Raw genomic sequence first — 22,719 nt, 5'->3', positions numbered from 1 at the left:
TTTGCACTGGTAAAGAAAAGTCAATTTTCTATCATCCAGTTTTTCACTGTTTGATAGATGCTCTGCACAATTTTGGTATCCTCTATGGAATCTCCATAGTTTGTAAATCTGTCCCCTACTTTGTCCAGAATGTTAGACAGAGGGTGCAGGTAGATATTGAAAAGTGCAGGGGACAGAAACACTCCCTGAGTGACTCCACAGGTGGATGGTATTTTTTGTGGAGGATGCTTGTCCCCAACAAACTCTTGACATCCTGCCCGACAAGAAGGACTTCCTCCACTCCAGGGCTAGTTGCGAACAATGGCCTACAGAACACAGTGTGGCTAGTCATTTCCTATGTTCCAAAAGGTCAAAAGCCACCGATAAATCAAGCAGCATCAGTAGACCTGCCTTACTCCTATCCATGCCGTCCTGCATCTGGCTCTGAAGATCAACAAACGCACTCTCTATCCCATGATGTTCCTTAAATCCAGACTGTCTTGAATAGAGGTTATTAACCTCTTCCAGGTGTCGATGCTGTGACATTTGTAATTGGTCTATAGTTGCTGATGTTTTTTGGATCTAAATCTACCTTTTTTTTAAAGTTGTAACTACAACCTTCTTTACATCTTCTGGGGTGGTTCTGTGTCGGAAGTTAGCATTTACGAAGCGTGTTAAGAATGGTGCAAAAAAATATTGGAGTTATTCAAAATAATTTTGGCCACCAGAGTATCACTATTGCAGGAAGTAGGACACATTTTCCTAAGAACTTGCTCCATGGGCTATACTGATATAGCAGAACAATTGAATCGGTATTCAAAGGTGGTTTAACTGAAACCGGGTGTGCCCCGATGTTGGAATCTGCTGCTGTGATTTTATCTATAAAAGCTTGTTGGACATTAGAACAGTCCTCCATGGGGTTTCTCCAAGGTTTTCGAGATTTCAAACAGTTTCCTATTTCCAGTTTCAATGTCAAAGAAGTTTTTCTTGGCTTCAAAGATTTTATCCCTGTACTCTTTTTCTATGTTCTACCAAATGATGTTGTTCTCCTCCGTCTGGTTTTTATTCCATTGACGTTCTGCTGCCCTTTTCTCCTGTTTCAGCTTAGTAAGTTCCGAAGAGAACCAACTACGATGGTTTTGGCTGTCCCTAACCATCTTGGTCTGAGCATGTCTGTCATAACAAGATTGTATCTTGAGGCCAACAGTTCTTGTGGCTAAAGATCTTATGTGTATGTGTCACGGTTCTGCCTTGCCATGATTATTCTGTGGTCTTACCCTATCCCTGGCAAGGATATTCGGTCCGTTTGTTCCAGTTTGGGGCCTCCCCTTCTTTCAGCATTGAAGGTTGCCATGACGATTTACCACCCATAGAGCACATACACGCCTTTCTACAACGGTGAGTTCCACCAAAGCACGGTTTGTGGCTCTGAATGGTGACATGACCGGTCGTGCTGCTCCGCAATGCAAGGTCCGCCCATTACACTCCCATAAAGCACTTTCCCTCACCAATCACGTTGCTTCTGATTGAAGTTTGTGCCTTTGTAGAATTCTGCCCAGTTTCAAGTTTCCGATCCTGCATTTTGTTGTTTCCGGTCTGCTTCCGCTTTCTGAAATTGCTTTGTCTACTGACCCCACGATATTTGACCTACCTGCTCATCCCATGGACTGGCCCTGTCTTCTAAATCTGTTTTGTCTGCTGAGCGCCTGATATTGAGCCTGAACTTTCTGTCTCACGGATTGCCTTTGATCTTCCTTAATGCTGCAGCATTTTATTCCCCTACTGGAAACGTTACACGAAAACGTTCCTAGTGCACAGAACTTGAACACCGTGCAGTGTTTTCTTCGTGCACCATCCCGTTGCTAGTGCGTCTTTTGTGCCGCCTGGGTTTCTAGTTCCCTACTACACTCCCCTTTCCCTTAACGTCTTTGGTTGTTTCTTGGATCCCTGGACACCACCCTCCACATCATCTCCCTCTGATTTCTACCCGCTATGACCCTCTAGGTAAGATCCTATGTTTAATCAAGCCTTCCTTCTTTCATTTGGTCTCATAGGTACTTATGGGGTTCTCTTGTTATTGTGTTCATAGTGCTGAGAACCGAATTTGGAAGTTTGACTTACATCATACGAAAATAGACGAAACCCGGTGCCTAGGCTAGTAAGGTTAGTCTACTGCCACATAGTCCAGTGATTCTTGATTCTGTGAAATATTTCTAAGACTTGTTCCTTTTCTTGCAGCCTCGCGCATGTCTGGTGGTGTTGGCACCTTCTTACTCTTTTAATTGATATACTCCTGATGCACTCCTGATTTAGTACAGTAGTTGCCTGTCTGTTTCCATTTCCTTCCCACTCTCCCCCTCCCTTCCTTATCTATGTCTTAGCTTTTGCACTATCTGAAATGTCATCAGGCCGAGTACGATAGTACATTTCACATCCTTACTGTTCATGGCCTTTAAGAATGTCATTGTATTTTCCCTTGTTCCCTCCCTTGCCTTGAAGCGCTTTGAAACACATTGTGCATAGGTGCTATATAAATAAACTATCATATCATATCATACTCCTCTGTTCTTGTGTTTTCCCAACGAATAGAGTGGCGTATCATTGGAAAGATCACCCTCAGTGAGGAGACCTGGGCCATACTCGCCTCACATCATGCTACGCAGCAGTACCCAGTCAACCTACCTTCTGCTCTAGCTGTGGTGAGTACTGACAGTATGCCATATTTTTGTGTAGGCAATTGTTAAAATCGTCCAGCCTGAATTTTATTTATGTTCCTACTGGTCACCCATTTAAACGGTTTCACTTACCGAGCTGGTTTCCCAGGCAGAGTTATTTTAAAGAGGATGGTTGAATGGTTGGAGTACAGCGAGTAGTGCAAATGGAGTCAACCTGCATATTCCTTGCTGCAACCCAATCCAGGACATTGCCTTTAACATGAGTCCCCTCATTGTTATAGACCAAAGCATCAATATTGTTCAAGTCTTGCTCTAAAGAGATTGCTTCTTTATCTGCAGCATTTCCCTTCAACCTTTTGAAATCACCTATAAGCAAGGTGGGTGTACTGGGAGTGTTGAAGCCTGTTAGTATGCCCATAAGGTCCTCATTTAAGTTAGGCATTTCATTAGGGGGCCGGTAAATTACAATGAGATGGGTGCAGTGTGTTAGGCAGAATCTTGTGCAGTTCCCTTAGGGAACACTGCAAAAAGATTAAGGGACTCATTACACGGACGGCGGTGGACCAAGGTGCTATTAGCACCTTGGTCCAAAATACTATTAAAATACCGGCACCGCCTTGGAGGAAAGGGAAATTACCGCCCTATTTCACGGTTGGTGGGGCGGTAATTCCCCCTTCCCCCATTGCCCTTCCCCATTCCCATTTTTGCCCCATAGGGCATAATGGGAATGGGGAAGGTGCTAATTTCGGCACCTCAAATTGCGGTACCGTAATTAGCTCCCTGGTCCCTTTGCGGGTTGGTTCTTAACGCCTGCAAAAAGCAGGCGTTAAAGTCTCCAACCCGCAAAGGAACCTCGTAGTAAGGCGGTAAGGGTTAACGGTCACCGGTACCATTAACGGTGACCGTTAACCCTTACCGCCGTCCGTGTAATGAGGCCCTAAGACTACAGGAGTAAGCAGTAAACCCAATTGGTAGCAGTCCGCACCACCCAGATTTACCCGGTAGCTGTGGCTGAGAAGTCAGACTTCTCTCAAGAAGAAGAGGGCAGTATATAGAGTATACACAATAGGGCTAAAAACACAGCAAACAAACACTGACCAGAGCTTTGTATCAAAAGTATATAATGATTTATTTAAAACACACTTTAGGCAATACACTAGCACTCTAAATCAAAAGCAAGTTAAAACACAGTCAGGTAAAGTATAAACACCTCCCTTGATAACTATTAGACAAGTCAGAGTTAAAACACCACTATTTGTTAAAACAGATGTGAGCGCGTAACCTAGATGGCACTCCAATAGTTCAGTTAACGGGAGAGAAAAAGGCAGGACATAAAAATAAAACAGTTCCCAACACTTTTAGAAGTTCAAAGCAAGGGAGTAAAGGCAGTATACACTGTAGAGCCAAAGTTCATAGGCCAGGCACACTTTAAATGGAACAAAGCGAAATGTGCCCAAGATCACACAGTTTAAAATGCACTAAAAGTCTTTGCAGAATGTTCAAAAGAGGTTGGGGTGATTCAAGAAGTAAAGTTAGAAGGTCTGGGGCCAACCCAGTTGGAAAGCCAAGGATTTAAGGGTCACCTTTAGCAATGCGTGGAAAGGGAGGCCAGGCAGAACACAGTACCTTAAAGGGAGAGGAAGCTCCAGCGGTGGCAGTTGTTCCTGGCAGTGGTTGCAGTTCATTGTTCTGACCAGGGGAAGAGAGGATCTCGTCGAGGAGGAAACTTGGAGTTGATGCACTGCACAGGGATGAAACCAGCCGCGGAGTTCGTCGGTTAAAAGGTGCGTTCCTTTTATTCGCGGTCAAAGTGGTGAAGCTTGGTATCCAGCCGCCGGCGTGCTTGGCACGGGCGATTCGACCAAGAGCCGTCTTTGGAAGGCGAAAGGGGCGAACTGGTTGATCCCACCAGCTCAAAGGAAGAAGACTCCAGCAGAAGATCTTTTCTTGTCGTTGGGAAAGTGGTGAGTTTGTTGCAGCAGGGCTCCACCGGTGGTGTCGTCGTTGCAGATGGCTCATCTTCTTCCCTCTTCAGATTCTTAGGTCCTGTGGCGACTTCTGAAGTTCCAGTCCCAAAAGCCCTGCTTTTATGCAGAAAAACCCCCATTCAACAGCCTAGCTGTCATTCAAACATGCAAAGTGGTGAGCCGGGCGGCTCACCACTGGGCAATCAGAACAGAGTGCGACTTGAGTTGCTAAGGCAATGCAGTCCAGGATGCCAATTCCCCTCCCCCACACATCCTGTGGAACCCAGACAGAGTGGCACCATTTGCCGACCTTGGTTGGAGTTACAGAGACGGACACAAACGCCATTTTAGAAAAGAGTTCTGGCAAAAAGACCCAACCGTTGATTTAATATTAAATAAATAAACCGGTGGTATCTTTAACATTGCACCAAAAAGTGGTGCATTTAAAATCAATGGGAAAATCCCATAGGAAATATTATGGTGGAATATTTTGCGTTACTTCCATGTGGCAACCCCTAAACTTTTTGCTGTTGTTTTCACCAGGATCTAGACTTTGCCAGAGAAGTGCAGCCTTCTGCCGCACTCCTCTGGGCTTTCGCTCCATTCTTACGGGGAAACTGACATGCCCTTAAGACAGTCAGTACCGGGGAACGTTGTTTTCCGTAGTTTCTTTATCATGTTGCAGCTTTCGTGCAACATGACACAAGAGGGCACTGTAAGCTAAGTTACTGCTCTCTTGGGTCTCTAGTCTTCTAGAGGCCCTAGATACTCTTTTTGGATTGTAAATGATCGGTGCAAGTGAATCACGGACGGGACTGGTGGCAGCAATCGCTTCTTGTGTTTTTGAGCTCCTTTTGGCATTTTAAGCGCGTTTCTCGCGCTTAGCCCAAAATGGTGGCCTGGCTCCCAAAATGGCCAGACCACGAGGCTCTTTGTCCTGTCCGCTGACCGGCTTGCCCCCTTCACCTTCCCCAGGTTGAGCCGACCCGGGGCCTTCCTTATTTGGGCATGTACTTTCCCGCGCAACACAGATGCTTTCGCAGGCTTCTACAGGCCTTGTGTGTGCCTCCAGGATGTGGGCTGGGATGTCTGGTCCCAATACACATCCTGGGTGCCAGAGAGTCTAGTGTGGTATGAATGCCTGGGACCACCGTGGTCCGTGATGAGGTCCACGTATGGTGTGAGTGTTTTGTGAGCAGATCTCCCATTGGGTCCTCTCCGTTTTGGCGCGAAGGGAACCGTGGATAAGAGGAGGCTGGAAACACCACTACCATGTCGATCTCCTGAGTTCTCACGAACAAAGGGATACAGGAGCCAAGTATCCTGCAACCACGAGGCTGAACCAAGGAATCACTGGTGACCCGCTGAAGGACTGCTCCTCTGCACTGCTGTCGCTTTGTGAAACCCTTTCTACCTCGGATCGAACACGAAGGCCTGTACTGGTACTTCGACCCTTGGAATAGCGGGGACAGCTATTCTCGGCACCTTCCCCGTCTCCTGCACGTAAGCCTTCGGAAGTGTCTCTGGGCCATCCAGCAGACTGACCAGTCTACCCAGGAGTCTGGCTCTGTAACCGCCGTCAGGTTGTGTTGTATTTCGAGTCCTTGTCACTCTCACACGATTCGTACACTTGGCATTCCAGGTCTGAAGTGAGTAGTGTACATTTGGCTGAGATACACACGGCCGCTCCGTTGCCCTGCTATGGTAACAAACTGTGCGGGTTCACTGCGTTTGGGACGCCCTCAACTCTGCTGCTGCGGAATCTACACGACGACGAGACGTCCCCTGCTCCTATCTGAACCTGCCAGCACTGAAGCTGACGCGGAGAAGCCTGGGTCTGCCTGCATCGGGGACCGGTGAGTAGCATAGCTAGGAACTGGTCGCCCTCCTGCAGTAGCCCATAGCCTATCCTTGCTGTGTCAAACACCACGCCTTTCCGTACTCACGCTCTGCTTCTGCCCACAGTGGAGGCTGCGCTTGAGTCACGGAGCTCTGTTCATCTTCATTTGTGCACCGAACTGAACTGCCTGATTCCCTTGAAGAGACTCCCCTTTTTGCCCATTGGCACCAGCGTGTGCAGGTACTTTTGAGCACAAGGCTCCACTCTTCGTAGGGTTTGGACTTCCTTTTAGTTAGGTGCCTCTGAAGGCGGACTGGGTCTGATTATTATTCGCACTGCCTGTTTTCCTCCTAGACTCGTTTATATTTGTATATATATTGTATTGGTTTGGTATGTGCTGGAAAAACCAGGTGTTAAGGGAGGACCCGCAAAGGGAACTCGTAGTAGGGCGGTAAGGGATTACTGGCACTGGTGCCCTTAACGGTGCCGGTAATCCCTTACCGCCCACCTCGTAATGAGGCCCACATTCTTCATTTGACTGTGATGTGACAACAATGGTACTGGTTTACCCTACACAATTATGCCTTTTTTCTAATACTAATAGCCCACTAAGTATCTTTTAAGTAATACCCTATCTAGAGTATTGGGGCATCCCATCCAATCTTTTTTTCCATACTAGGGACTCCTATGGATTGTACTCCACAGTATTATACTTACTCCATTTGCCAGAACTGGACTGCCCACATTTATGTTGGGTTAGCACACTAAGGGCCTCATTACACGGAAGGCGGTAAGGGTTAACGGTCACCGGTAAGGGTACCGGTGACCGTTAACCCCTACCGCACTACTACGAGATCCCTTTGCGGGACCCGACCTTAATGGCTGGTGTAGACCAGCCGTTAAAGTTGGGACCCGCAAAGGGACCTTGGTGCTAATTACGGTACCGCAATTTGCAGTACCGTAATTAGCTCCTTCCACATTCCCATTATGCCCTATGGGGCAAAAATGTGAATGGGGAAGGGCCATGGAGGAAGGGGGAATTACCGCCCGCCAACCTTGGAATGGGGTGGTAATTCCCCTTTCCTCCATGGTGGTACCGGTATGGTACTGGCAGCAACCATGGTGCTAATAGCACCATGGTTTACCGCCTCGTGTAATGAGGCCCAGAGTCATGGCGAAGGAAACATTTGTGGTATAGCGAGGTCCTCTTATAATCATGATGTATCAAATACAGATGTTAAATAAAATCAATGTTCATATAAGTGAGGAATGTGCATAGATACTCATAGCTTGTCAAATATAGGAACTCAAGTAAAAATAAAATCAGACAACTTCAAGGTTAATCACAGTTGTTGGCAATTAAGACAGGTCTATTTCTAGAAACTCTCATATGAAATCACCCAGATAGAATTCTTTATTCATCCCGGTCGGATTTAGGGTGTCCAGCTTATCTATCCATACTAATTTTCTTATTGAAGTCACCATCACTTTGGGATTTGCGAACCACTTCAAGGATCACACATTGTAGTTGGGCCACTGTATGTCTTTTCTCTGTGAAATGTCTAGCAACTGGTGACTATGTTTGGGAATATTACTTGTATGTTCGTTCCACCTATCCTTAGCACATCTGGTTGTCTGTCCTACATAGAAAATACCACATAGGCAGCTCAGGCCATAGATCACATTGTTTGTGTCACAGGTTGCAAAGTCTCTTAATGGGATCTTAATGCCAGAAAGTGGATGTCTTATGCTTGTGCCTTTTATGATGTTGTTGCAATTTTTGCAACTCAAACAAGGGAAGGTGCCGTTCTTGTCTTTATGAAGTACTCATTATTTGGATTTGGATTGTTTCTCAGCTTTCACCATTTGATCATGAAAGTTCCTTCCCCTCTCGTAGGCAATCATAGGGGGTTCTGGGAAGAGTTTATCCACTTGGGGATCACATTTGATCAATCTTCAATTCTCCTTTAATAGTCTTGTCATGTGGTGGCTTTGACTAGAGAATTTCATTGAGTAAAGAAAAGATGTATAAGCGCTCTTAGTTTTGGGGACCAAAAGGCCTTCATGGACCTGTTGTTTGGCCTTCACTCTTGCCGTTCTGACTATTCCAGGGGTATAGACCCTAACGTGATATCTTTCAGACATTTTATCACATTCTAGTTCAAAAGTGGTCTGAACGGAGATTATTATTCTCAGTCGTAAGAATTGACTGTATGGTAGATTATTCTTCAGGTGTCTTGGATGATGGCTGAGGTTGTGAAAGGTGTTATTAACATCAGTCTTCTTGCAGAAGATGATTGTTGTAACATCATTACCAACTATCTTTATCTCTTGGACATTTGGATCTTTACTGTCCCTAAATACAGGTGAATGACTACTACTAGACATGTGAGGATTTACACATACTGCTAGACAGAATATCTATTGGATAGATAATGTATTATATTGTGTCTTTTGACTTAAAGATTTTGGCCCTCATTACGACCCTGGCGGAGTGGGTTTACGCCAGCGGTATTCGCGGCGGACCCGTCCGCCCTACTACGAGATTTTTTACCGCCATGGAGGGTTTTACGCCTGCTTTTTGCAGGCGGAAAAATCCATGGCGGTAATGAACCTCGTCGTTAATTACGCCACCGTACTCTACGGTGGCGTAATTAACTCCTTCCCCACTCCCATTATACCCTATGGGGCAAGAATGGGAATGGGGAAGGGTAAAATGGGGATTGGGGATTTACCGCTCCGCCAAGGTCGGCATGGGGTGGTAAATCCGCCAACCCCCATGGCGCTATCGACGGCTTTCCGCCGTGCTCCGCGGTGCATTTAGCACCGCGAAATCCGCCAGGGTCGTAATGAGGGCCTTTGACTTGAAGAATCTGCAACTATGATGCACAAGCGTTTGCTCCTGATGAAGGCTATATTGCGAAACACCTAGAGTTCAGAATATTCTATTGGATGAATTCACAGCAGTACCCAAATTGATTGTTTTTAATTGTCTGTATGGTAAATCTGGCCAAATTCGGCCAGTACCATTAGATTGTTTGGAAACAATCAATTTGGGTAATCACTAGCAAATATGGGGAACAGGAGTTGCGGGGGCGTCCCCCGCTCCCCACGTTTGGTAGTGATGGCCTTTTGGGTGGAGGTTTGGAGGCAGAGGATGGGAGGGAAGAAAAAAAAGGAAAAAAAAGAAAAGCAGACCCTTCAGTGTCAGATCCGACCTACATATGAGGGACGAATATGACGCTGCTGGGTTGAAAGATGAGCGTACACTGAAAACGTAAGTAGGGGATTGGTGGGGGAGTGTATGGGCGTGGGTGGAGACTTTTAGTTTGGTCAGATTTGGCTGCAGCAAAATTGGCTTTGCAGTCGAATTGACCATGGTCAATCCGGCTGCAAACAATTGTGCCACAGCCAAACCGTATACATCCGAATTAACACTGACCTTTTCTGGTGTTTTGAGTAAACCCTTTTTTTTACAAGCCACACACTTGATTGTGTCAATCATTTATAATTAATGTATATTGATATTACTGTTAAATATTTGACTGTGTGCAGTTCAGTGGTATGCAGGGGACGCGAGGGTCCTTAAGTTCAGGACTCTTATCTTTCTTCATATGTTGGCTGGTCTTGTGCCAGGACTGCTTCTTCCCCCTCCTGCACCCCAAATTCAGATAATAACTGCTGGTGCAAGACTCTTTGAGTTATCTTTAAATAGGTGTGCACCACTAGAGAAACCTACACCTTCCAGCATTCCTCATGTCCCCAGGACACCCCGTCCTTGTGCAGGCTATTCATGGGTTCTCGAACCCCTGGGCTTCTCTTGTCTACCTCCGACTGGGTGTGTGTTCCTTCCTCCTTATGGGACAGTATAATATGACTTTCAATACTATGGACAATTTTGGTCCCTGCTCAGTTTGCTCACAGGCTCACTAGCTGGTGAAGACTGGGAGTTTCAGCCTTCCCACAACATTCAACTTTCCACCTCCCTTCTTCCTGGGTGGCACACGTACCTGGTCTGTCATGACAAATCTACCAGGAGAGCTGGTGCTTCTGATAGTGGCAGTGTTTGTCTCTGCCCGCTGCGCTAGTGCTTCCTGTCTTGGCCACCTTCTCTGGATCTCATAGGTGCTCAGGGGTCTCTCCCCTTCTTTTGTCCCTGGTGTTCCTGAATTCAAAAGAGTGTTGCGGGCTCCCAGCCCACCATGTCCTCTCTGTAGTCCAGCCTCCAGGCTGCCTGTGGTAGTTGCTCCAGCTGCAAGATCCACTCTGCACATTTCCTCCTCTGCTGTTCGGATTGGTATCAGGGAATCTCCTCTCCAGGTGAGGTTTTCACTGATTTTGTATGCATCTCTGGAACGAGAGGCAACATGTAGCGGCTGATATGATAGTGAGTCTGCGGAGGGTTCACTGGGGTATCTGACAAAAAAATAGGCCATATCACCTTTAAATCATCTGGGGACCTCATCTAGGCAGAGAGTACAGATTGTATAGGGTCATTCCTTACACCCAGGGAGTTCTAGTCATCAAAGGGGGAGTCACTCCAATTGAGGTCCCACATACCCAAACCGCTAGGGAGGGATTTCGAAGCAGACTTGCCTCCCTAGCATCAGTGGGAGTGACTCCCCCTTGGGTAAATGGACGAATTCACTGAATTGATCACAGTAGTGAAACATTTCATGAGTGATTGGAAAAACATAATGGAATATATCATGTGCTTGAAATAGACATTGAAGGGGCCACTTGTAATGCTATTATGAGATGTCTGTATGGATAGTGGTGTATGGGGCAAGAGGGAATTCTATACCATGTAGGAGAAGGTGAACAACAAAATCATACTGCATGATTAGATTAGTGATATTAAGCCCAAACCGGTAATCTGGACAAAAGAAATTAAGTTGTCATTCTGTCATGAGAGTGACAGATGTTTAAGGTTAGACGTGTGTCTCACAAACATAGGAAGATTAGGTCATGATTTGTGGGAGTAGACCCTGACATTTAAGAGCCAATTGGTTAACAGATGAACGTTTGTTGTGGGATTCACATGTGTCATCAGAATATTCTGAGATGATTCTCACTCCCCTCCCCCCCTTCTGGTTTCTGTGTGACTTTCGTGTTGGTATTAACCATGAAAAGCAAGCAGAACATGATTTACCTGAGAATATTTACCTACTTTTGGAATGTACTGCCTGATAGCTAGTAATATATGGTGTACACTGTTTTGCAAAACAAAGATAAGGAATAATAAATAATAGCCGAGTGTTGTTGTGTGACCATGTTAAAAGTTTCCTTTCACTGTGTTGTCTTTGGGTGCTGTCTGATCTTAGACCAGAGTCAAGTTAGACCTGTAAAAGTGCAGGCTCATTGGCCTCACCTGGAGCAAAAAGTTGAAGGTCAGAGAACAGGATGGCTGAATTCTGTCATTTGTATTATTGTGTATTACACTTTGTTGATCACTTTATTGATGTTTTCTGAAAGTTTGCAATGTGCGTAAGTCTTTCATCTAAAAGAGCACTGATTCACATGCCCAAAATAAAGCAAAAAACATTACAATATGATGTTATGAAGAAAAAAATAAGTACGCTATGAGTGCACTCCCTGAGGACTGTAGTACAGCATAAAAGATCAGGAAATTACATTTTGGGACTAGCATATAAAACTGACAGCTGTCTAGGGTACAGGTTTAGTGTGTTTTTAACCACTTTCTCCAGATAAAACAGTTTTTCTATTTACTTTGCCACATGTAAACCGCCTTCTGTGATATACGTTCTTCAGATTTAAGATTGTTTCTTATGGTTGAGTTTTTTGGATTTGGTTGTCTTGCACTGTAACCATAATGTCCCTTTAAACTAGCTCTTGCAATGCAGATACTTTTGGAGACCAGGTCTCGAGGACCCAGATTTAGGGTCAAAGGCCCTGTGACAAATGTAGAGCTCCCGGCGCTGTTAAACCCATACCGCCGCATTACGAGGTCCCCTTGCGGGACCCGTTCTGGATGTCTGGTTTTACCAGACGTCCTTAGCGGGTCCCGCGAGGGGGCCAGCATGCTAACAACAGGCCCATCATTAACCGGCCCGTTGTTAGCATGCTCCCCATTCCCATTGAGCCCTATGGGGGCTCAAATGGGAATAGGGATGGTCCGGGTCCGGGTTCCCTGAATGGGGAAATACCGGGCCCTCCAAGGTTGGAATGGCCCGGTATTTCCCCATTGAGGGAACCAGGACCTAGACCCGAGTTTGGAGGCAGCCATGCCCTTATTAAGGGCATGGCTGCCTCCAAACTCGGAATGAGGCCCATAGTCTTTAAGGATAATGGAAAGAAATACTATCTTTTTGAATAGTATAAATTCAGTGGTCTGCAACGAACTAATCGCAAACATTCTTGAAAAGGATATCTATTATGTGAAGATGCATTCAATATTCTCGTAGAGCCAGCAGGAGAGCATGCTGGGTGCAAAACATAGTGCGCAATGGCTCGATAAGTTCTGTTTATTTGAAAGTATAATATTGTTCTATTTCAGCTAAAATGTAATTGCGGATGCAATGCATTTAATTGATATTGATATTTTATTTCTATCGCACTTGTACACAAGTGTTTCAGAGCGCGACAAGGCAAGGGAGGGGAACAGGGGAGAACAAAACAGCAATCTTACTATGCCCAGTTACATTGAGAACGTGCAAGTGCATGGGAGAGGGGGAGGGGAAAAGTGCATGGAAGGGGGGAGAAGTGAAAAGTGGGAAGCAAAGGAGAAACAGATAAATAATAATAAATACATAAATAATAAAGGCAACAAACAGTGGTAATGCAGCCAGCAATTTGCAAGTGCTAGGTTTAAGGCAGCAGACAGGGTAGGTCTGATAAGTGCAGGAAGAAAAAGGGGGGGCTGTATGGGTACAGATACAGACCCCAGTGCAAGGGGTGGCCCGGAGGCAGTGCGGAAGGCTGGCAGGGTGAGCAGGTACCTGGACCCGGAGGACAGAGGGTGGCCAGGTGCACGGTGCCAAGAAAGAACAGATCGGCAGGCGAGAGGGGGAGCGAAGGCAGAAGAAAAGAGGAAGGTCTTGAGGTGCTTCCGGAACTGGAGATGGTTCTCCTCAAGTTTTAGAGTGGCAGGGAGGCTGTTCCAGAGGGAGGCCCCAGCCGAATACAGAGATCTACCCCCAGCTCGTTTCTTTGAAAAATGACTGACCCTGAGGGAGTTAGAGGTAGAGGAGCGAAGAGCCCGAGAGGGGAGGTATTTGCGCAGGGATAGCTGAAGGTATTTTGGACCCAGGCCCCAGAAAGCCTTGTGGACAATGCAGAGGGTTTTGCATTTAATCCTTGCATCCACTGGGAGCCAATGGAGAGATTTCAGAGCTGGAGAGATACGATCCCAGGGCTTGAGGCCAAGGACAAGTCTTGCAGTCCTGTTCTGGATTAGTTGCAGAGGGCGGAGAATAGAGGCAGGTAGATTTAGAAAGAGGCTGTTACAATAGTCTAACCTAGAGAGAACCAGAGCTTGGGGTACCATGAGCTTCTGGGGGAAGGAGAGGAAAGGCAGAGTACCTCTGAGGAGGTGCAGTAGTAAGTTTGACTTTTTAGAAACCTCAGAGATGTGGGCGGAGACGGAAAGGGTGGAGTCAAAGATGACCCTGAGGTTCTTAGCCTCGCAGGTGGGGGTAGGAGGAGGGCCACGGGAAGCCGGCCAGAGAGTGAGGGGAAAGGATGAAGAAGGTGTGCGATGAGGAGGATCTCCGTCTTGCTGGCATTCAGACAAAGATCATTGGCGGCACACCAATCTTGAATGGCAGTTAGGCAATCAGAGATGAGAGAGTGAGAGGAGGTGGACGAGGGCAGCCTGAAAATGAGTTGAGTGTCGTCAGCGTAGCACTGAAAATTTTAGCAGAAAATGGCAATGCAGTGGGTGAGAGTTGCCAGGTATTAATTGAAGATATGCTTAACAGTTCTGAATTTTGTCTTTGAACATTTGGACTTTACTGCAGAGTTTAACATCAAAAGGAAGTTCTGATGGTATAAAACTGTATTTCTAAGTACTTAGGTTGAATTTTAACCGGAAAGGTCAAGCTGTATCACCTCTCATAAATATTTATGTGGTTACCTTCCTGCAAACCTATTTCTGAAGGTCAGTTTAGTGCTATGGTAAACAATGATAGCAAACAGTGAAATGGTAGCATGTTTGGCAAGGTGACGTATGTGATTGTGGACACACAGTTTTCATGCATAGTGCAGCAGCTATACAGACACTGCCGATCCTTGTGCTTTCGCAGGAGAACTTCCACACTTTTCAATATCCTGATGGGCCTGGAAGACGTGCCCTCTTTGACACACCTGGCCGCAAATATGGTGGTGGCCGAGTTACTGGTATGTCGTCCGCATGCTGAAGTTTTGCGTGAGCAGATTTAACAGAATGGCCCTCATTACGAGACCGGCGTTAACCAATGGCGCTATTAGCGCCATGGTTAACGCCGGTAACTTACCGATTCCGCCATGGTGAAATGGGGAATTACCACCCCTTTCCAAGGTTGGCGGGGCGATAATTCCCCATTTACAATTGGCCCTTCCCCATTCCCATTTTTGCCCTATAGGGCTCAATGGGAATGGGGAAGGCGGTAACTACGGTACCGCAAATTGCGGTACCGTAATTAGCTTCAAGGTCCCTTTGCGGGTCCCTACCTTAACGGCTGGTCCAGACCAGCCGTTAAGGTCGGGAGCCGCAAAGGGACCTCGTAGTAAGGCGTTAAGGGGTTAACGGCGCCACAACCTTTTACGGCACCGTTAACCCCTTAACGCCTGGGTCGTAATGACCCCCAATGTCTTTGAAAGATCATGTGCAAAGGTGAGAGAGAGGTTTGTCTTTCCCTCCTGGTATCGTATAATCTGGTAAATGGATTTATATAGCGCACGCCCACCTTAAAAAGGCACCTTAACCCTCTGAATAAAGACAAATGGCACGTCTACCTGCCATATCCTCGACTCCTAACGCATACATTTCATATCCTACACCTCTGCTCTAATATTATTTTTCCCAGCTCATCATTAAATGCAATTGTGTAAAGGTTTTGAAGCATAGGCAAGTTCAAGGACTCAGATGAACTGACACTGCAAAAGCCTCTGATCCTCTCCTCACCTTCTCTAGGGTTAGGGGTGGTCCATAGGGTTACTATTTGTCCCTTTAAAAGGGACAAATAGTTTGTTAGGACAAACGTTTAAAGGCTCTGCAAATGTTTGTGAACGACAGTGGAGGCCATTTGAAAAAATGTTCCAAGCCCACAACTAATCAGATTGGTGGTTTTTCAACAAGCCAGTTTGGTTGCCCTTTGGTGGATCTCCAAACTGAGGTTTTAGTTCCTCCATGATGAATATTTGTGGAACCAAATGCGAGAAGGGAAAGAGTGGGTGGATTAGCTATATATAGGTCTGCAAACTGTTCTGGGGGCAACCCAGAGATCCCTTATTGATATTTGCCTACTTTTGGCCACAGTTAAAAGAAACTGCTGGGTGAATTTGCTCCATATTTGTGAATGCATGCTTTTGGGATTGGATGCCTGCTCAGAGACAGGTCTATCTATTTTTTCAAAAGGTTTGTAAGGATTCGTTGCATGGCGCCGAAGTTATAAGCTGCTGAAAAAGTGATCTTCCTTGCAGGAGTGTAACAATATTCATTCTGGGTGGAGACTTCAATGAAGTGCTGGATCCAATGTTGGATAGAAGTAACGGCCGCAGGCGAAGGCCTTGAAAGGCTTGATTTCTGAGCATAACCTGACAGATGCCTGGAGTCTTGAGCACCCATTTGAAAAGGAATACAGTTTTTAATCTAATGCCCATGACACTTACGAATTGACCTGATATTGACAGCCGGCTTGGCTATCTCAAACTACGTAATTAAAAGTATTCACATTTCTGACCACGCTCCTGTTGAAGTGATTACTTCACTGCAATTTGCTAGTCAAAGAAGTTCGCTCAGAAACTGAACACATCTATACTAGAGGAGGAGTAGATAGAGGAGAACATTTTTAATGAAGCAAAATACTTTGTAGAGGAGAATAATACAGGGGAAATTGAGCCTGGTACAGTTTGGGAAGCATTCAAATGCAAGATGAGATGCCTCTTGATTGGTTTATCGAGTAAGAGACAATTAAGCAATTGGATCAAAAGATTTAGAATATGATGCTGAATGCAGATAAAAGGAAAAAGAGTGTGCTGCTTCAGCTTAAATGTAAGTTTAATAAGCTGGTGTCTGAAAGGGCAGAATGCATGCCGTTTCACACTAAATTGACGTACTATGATAATGGGGAGAAGTGTGATCATTGGTTGGCACATATGCTTCAGATTCAGGAAAAAGATAAAGCCATCCGTTCCATTGAGAAATACAATAGCTCCATAACGTTTGACCCAAAAGAAATCAATGGTGAGTTTCACAGCTTCAATGATATGATATGGCATTTATAACGCGCCTATACACAAGTGTTTCAAGGCGCGACGAGGCAAGGGAGGGGGAACAGGGGGAAGACAGAGACTACGATCTTGCAAGGCCAGGTGACATTGAGATTGCGCAAGTGAAGGGGAGAGGGAAAGATGTAGGGTGGAGGGGGAGGGGCAGTGCAGTACATAGGATCAACAGTAAAAAATAAATACAATAAATAAAAGAATAGGTAGAAAGTGCGGCCAGCTTGCGGCAAGTGCAGGGGTGAGCGCAGACATCAGGTGTCAGGAGCTGGCGGAGACTGTAGGGATACAGAAACAGCCCCCAAGTGCAGGGGTTGCCTGGGAGGTAGTGCATGTGTGCAGGTGGCGGGGAAAGCTATAAGAAGCTCTACGCTCTGTAGGAGGATGATAAGGGGGATTTGCCTGAACTTGGACGAAACTCTGTACTTCCGGAACTTTCTGATGAAGAAAGAGTGGATTTGGATGATGATTTTTCAATTCAGGAGTTGCGGAAATCAGCAGTAAGTCTTAATTCTGGAAAGTGTCCGGGCCCAGATCGGTTGCCCAAGGAATTCTATAAAATAATGCCAAATTTTGTATTTGAGCTCCTGAAAGACATGTAAGGATAAGGCCTCATCGAGACTGAGAATAACATTTTGGCAAGTCGCTGGCGAGACAGCTGGAGGCAGTTTTCTTTGCTGAGGTTGATACACTCAAACCAGACTTGCCTTGTAAAAGCAAGACATGCTGCAACCAATAAGCATAGGCTACTCCAGATTATCACAAAAAAGCGAATGGCATGGATCAGGAGGCAGTTGTCTTTTCCTTAGACGCAGAGAAGGCGTTTGATCGGTCCAGCTGGAGCTACTTGTTTGCTGTGCGGAGGAGGATGGCCTTCGGAAAGTCCTTAATGAGTTGTGTTAGCCCCACTGCAGATGTGTCAACTAATGGGATGAGCTTAGCACACTTCAGTTTGGAATGGGGGATGCAACAAGGTTGCCCTCTATCACCATTGTTGTTTGTAATTGAAATTGAGACCCTGGCCTTAAACATCCCACAAGATGTAAGAATAAACGGGACTAATTATGCAGGGGTCACCCAAAAACTTTGGTTGTGTGCAGATGACTTACTCTTATTGCTGAGCGACCTGGACAGCTCACTGCCGGCATCGATGGCACTGATCGCGGAGTTCAATGTTTGATCTCGATACAAGGTTAACTGGTCCAAGTTGGAGGCGTTACCTATGTTGACACGTTGTGGGAAGGAAATGATTGTTGATTTAGGTTTTAGAAGGTGTCCACTGAAAGGATAAATTATTTGGGCATCTGGCTGAACAGCAGAGTGGACAAGATTATGTTGGAGAATATGGGGAGACTGCTGGCGAGTCTGAAATTGGATTTGGAAAGTAAGAAGCTATTGAAACTGTCCCTTTGGGGGAAAGTTAATACACTGAAAATGAATTCTGCACCTAAGATTACTTAGTACTGAGTATGTTGCCTTTGCCCACAGGGGAAATGGTGTGGTCAGAGATTGATGTTCTATTGCAAGGTTTCCTATAGGACACAAGCCGCCACGGATGATACTCTGGAAGCTGCACCTTCCAGTCAACAGGGGTGGCTTGGGTGTCCTTAATTTCCAGGCTTACCATCTACCTTTTATGACCAGGCATTTGGCGCTGTTACTGATTTTAGAGCCGGATGAATGGGCCAGGGTAGAGGCCAGCTTAAACAGGCCACTGACACCTAAAGCTATTCTTACAGTGAAATTGACGCAGCTCTTTGCCTCCACATCACTTACTGAATTCTTAAGGGCATTTTGTAAGACACTTATGATCCTTCTCCGGGGAATCTGTTCCAAAGTCTTGACTCTTCGATTTGGTATAACCGAGAGATGAGAATAAATTGTTGTTTTAGCCGGATTGGTTCGTTGGGGGTGTCCAATGGATAGGAGACTTACTCTTATCTAGGGCAGATGGCAAGTGACTTACTGTCAACCAGCTGAAGGCTGTCAGGCATATTCCGAACTGCACAATTCAAGAATTTCGCACTTTTAAGAGGGTTATTTCAGATGTTTCAGAGGAGGACGAGATTGATTTTGGATGGATGAAACATCAGCTTAAGCAGAGGGGCACCAAGTGATCAGGTACTACAAATTGATTTTGTCCTCCGCCAATAGTAATACTGAATTATTGCAAGAATGGTCAGCGAGATTGTTCGGTGAGATGACTTAGGTGCACTGGGCAAATGTCTGCAAAAATGTGAATATCTCTTCTATTAGCTTCACGGAAAGGTCGAGACAAGTTAAAATCCTGAATAGGGTTTATTGGATGGCTGAACGATTGTATAGCTGTGGTATGGCTGAAACGGATAAATGCTGGGGATGTTCTCATAGAGCGGGAACATTCAAACACATAGGGGGTCATTACGAGGTGGGAGGTAAGGGTTTACCGGCACCGGTAAGGATGCCGGTGCCGGTAAACCCTTAACGCCCTATTCCGAGGTCCCTTAGCGGGAACCGCAAAGGACGTCTGGTCAGACCAGACGTCCTTAGCGGGTCCAGCTAAGGGACCAGGGCACTAATAACAGGCCTGCTATCTGCGGGCCCGTTATTATCGCCTTCCCCATTCCCATTGAGCCCTATGGGGGCTCAACTGGGAATGGGAAATGGTTTACTGAATGGGGACTTACCGGGTCCTCCAAGGTCGGAATGACCCGGTAAGTCCCCATTCAGTCAGACCCGACCCGGACCCGGGTTTGGAGGCAGCCATGGTGCTAATAGCTAATAGCACCATGGCTGCTTCCAAACTCAGAATGACCCCCATAGTATGGGAATTTAATAAAGTGAGGCTCTTCTGGGAAAAGTTGACCTTGATATTTACTAAGGCACTAAGAATGTCACTTGATTATGATTGTGATACCTTAATACTGGGTGATGGTCAGCTCATTGATGATTTGACTATTGCACAGAAAATGTGGCTATTTAAGAAATTGATCTTGAGACACTGGAAGTCAATGGGCCTCATTACGAGGTTATGATATGGCATTTATTTATTTAGGTTTATTGAGGTTGGCGGAATGGGTTTACCGGCACCGGTAATGGTGCCGGTAAACCCATTCCGCCCTATTACGAGTTCCCCTTGCGGGGTCCGCTCAGAATGTCTGGTCAGACCAGACGTCCTTTGCGGGTCCCGCAAGGGGACCAGGGTGCTAATAACGGGCCTGTTATTAACGGGCCCATTATTAGCTCCTTCCCCATTCCCATTGAGCACTATGGGGGCTCAAATGGGAATGGGGATTGGTTTTGTGAATGAGAAATTACCGGGACCTCCAAGGTTGGAATGACCCAGTAATTCCTCATTCACAGAACACAGACACGGGGCCTCATTACGACCCTGGCGCTAATGGGTTAACGGCGCCGTAAAAGGCTGCAGCGCCGTTAACCCATTAGCGCCTGATTAGGAGTTCCCTTTGTGGGACCCGACCTTAATGGGTGGTCTACACCAGCGGTTAAAGTAGGGACCCGCAAAGGGACCTTGGTGCTAAGTATGGTACCGCAATTTGCGGTACCGTACTTAGCGCCTACCCCATTCCCATTGAGCCCTATGGGGCAAAAATGGGAATGGGGAAGGGCCATGGAGGAAGGGGGAATTACCGCCCCGCCAACCTTGTAATGGGGTGGTAATTCCCCCTTTCTCCATGGCGGAGTCGGTAAGTTACCGGCATGGACCATGGTGCTATTAGCACCATGGTTTTACGCCTGGGTCGTAATGAGGCCCACGATCTTGGAGGCAGCCATGGCGCTATTAGCACCATGGCTACCTCCAAACTTGTAATGAGGCCCATGACTTGTCCTGAGGAGAGCACATGGATTGATGAAATGTGCAAGCTTGCACATTGGAGAGAGTTATATACAGACATCAGAAGAAAAACAAGTTGTTTAAGAGTTTCTGGGGCAGATTTCTGGAATTGTACTAAACTCTGTGACACTGTGGGGGAAGACAGGGGTGGGTTGGGTTCTTGACAACTATTCTGTAACTTTTATAAATATGTGAATTTAAAAAAGTGATCATCCTATGGGGAATCCATTTTAATCATAACTACATCTTGCATTTATTGTGGAAAACGGTCCTTTTTAACATTCATTGATCTTCAGCCGAAAAAAATTTACTTGATGTGCTCATCAGTTGTAGACCAAACAATAAAAGAACACATTGAGATGCTCATTTTACACGGTTCTTAATTTACTCTCGTATAGATATGTCCTCCACTAGTAATTTACAAAGTGCGTGATTTTCATCTCTTTGATTGTTATTGATATTTTATTTCTATCGCGCTCGTACACAAGTTTTTCACAGCGTGACAAGGCAAGGGAGGGGAACAGGGGAGAACAAAACAGCGATCTAACTAGGCCCAGTGACATTGAAAGTGCGCAACTGCATGTGAGAGGGGGAGGGGAAAAGTGCATGGAAGGGGGAGAAACGGAAAGTGAGACGCAGAGAAGAAACAGATAAATAACAATAAATAAATAATAAAGGCAACAAACAGTGGTAGTGCAGCCAGCAATTTGCAAGTGCTAGGTTTAAGGCAGCAGCCACGGTAGGTCTGATAAGGGCACGAAGAAAAAGGGGGGGGCTGTATGGGTACAGCTACAGACCCCAGTGGCCCGGAGGCAGTGCGGAAGGGTGGCAGGGTGAGCAGGCACCTGGGCCCGGAGGACAGAGGGTGGCCATGTGCATGGTGCCAAGAGAGAACAGATCAGCAGGGGAGAGGGGGAGCAAAGGCAGATAGAAAAGAGGAAGGTCTTGAGGTGCTTCCGGAACCGGAGATGGTTCTCCTCAAGTTTTAGAGTGGCAGGGAGGCTGTTCCAGGGGGAGGCCCCAGCCGAAGACAGAGATCTACCCCCAGCTTGTTTCTTTGAAAAACGACTGACCCTGAGGGAGTTAGAGGTAGAGGAGTGAAGAGCTCGAGAGGGGAGGTATTTGCAGAGGGATAGCTGAAGGTATTTTGGACCCAGGCCCCAGAAGCCTTGTGGACAATGTGCATGAAGCAGGGGCACAAAGCGTGAAAACCGCTTCTGCCACCACCACCCTTTCCACACATCGTATGTTCATTCATCACTGCCACCGCTGAACTGTCGGGCTGAAATCGGGCACCACCTCGAGGGTTTCTGGCTGTTTTCTGCAACTGCAAGAACCAAGTGAATCCATAGGGATTCATTTAAGTGCCACCCGCAATGCACAGACATTACAGGCAAAATGTACGATTGTTTCAGGTAAGGGATGTAGCTTGAGCATTTACACAGGGACTACCTGGATTTACATGCCCAAACGAGAGCATAAACGGTCCTTTTTGTGCAATTTCCAAATTTGTTTTAACCGACCTTTTGGAATTGTAGATTATCGATAACGTTTATGGGGAATAACTACAGTTTATTCGAATCACGTAACAACGAAAATCGTGCTGTATGCATAATACATTTCATTCGAAAGGAGTATTCAAACTTTCTTACCTGTCTTAATAGCTGTAAGATCTGAGGTGAATTCCAGAATTGATGGGTAGGAAATACCTTTTTTTCCTTTACCGTCTATGGAAGAAAACACAACATATAAGTATTGTCCTAACAACGAGAGTCATATTTGAAGATATGCACCCTGTTTGCGGCCATGTCTTATTGGATACATATCCCCAAATAGATAGTGTTTAAGGATAATGGAAAGAAATACTATATTTTTGAATAGTATAAATTCAGTGGTCTCCAACGAAATAATCGCAAACATTCCTGAAAAGGATATCTATTATGTGAAGATACATTCAATATTCCCGTAGAGCCAGCAGGA

At 45.9% G+C, this 22,719-nt stretch overlaps 1 protein-coding gene across 5 annotated transcripts in view; it reads right to left on the bottom strand.

The window, feature by feature from the left end:
• The window catches only part of VIT (vitrin), a 2,362,557-nt gene that overhangs the window by 1,097,930 nt on the left and 1,241,908 nt on the right, over positions 1–22,719 (bottom strand). For all 5 annotated transcript variants that reach the window (XM_069607358.1, XM_069607362.1, XM_069607360.1 and 2 more), the window contains one exon: positions 22,392–22,466. In XM_069607358.1, the coding sequence (XP_069463459.1) occupies positions 22,392–22,466 (75 nt within the window). The remainder of the gene's footprint in view (positions 1–22,391; positions 22,467–22,719) is intronic.

This window comes from Ambystoma mexicanum, chromosome 4q (genome assembly GCF_040938575.1).
Source record: "Ambystoma mexicanum isolate Mex_15411 chromosome 4q, UKY_AmexF1_1, whole genome shotgun sequence".
NCBI classification, from domain to species: Eukaryota; Metazoa; Chordata; class Amphibia; order Caudata; family Ambystomatidae; genus Ambystoma; species Ambystoma mexicanum.
This window is presented reverse-complemented; position numbering and strand designations above follow the sequence as displayed.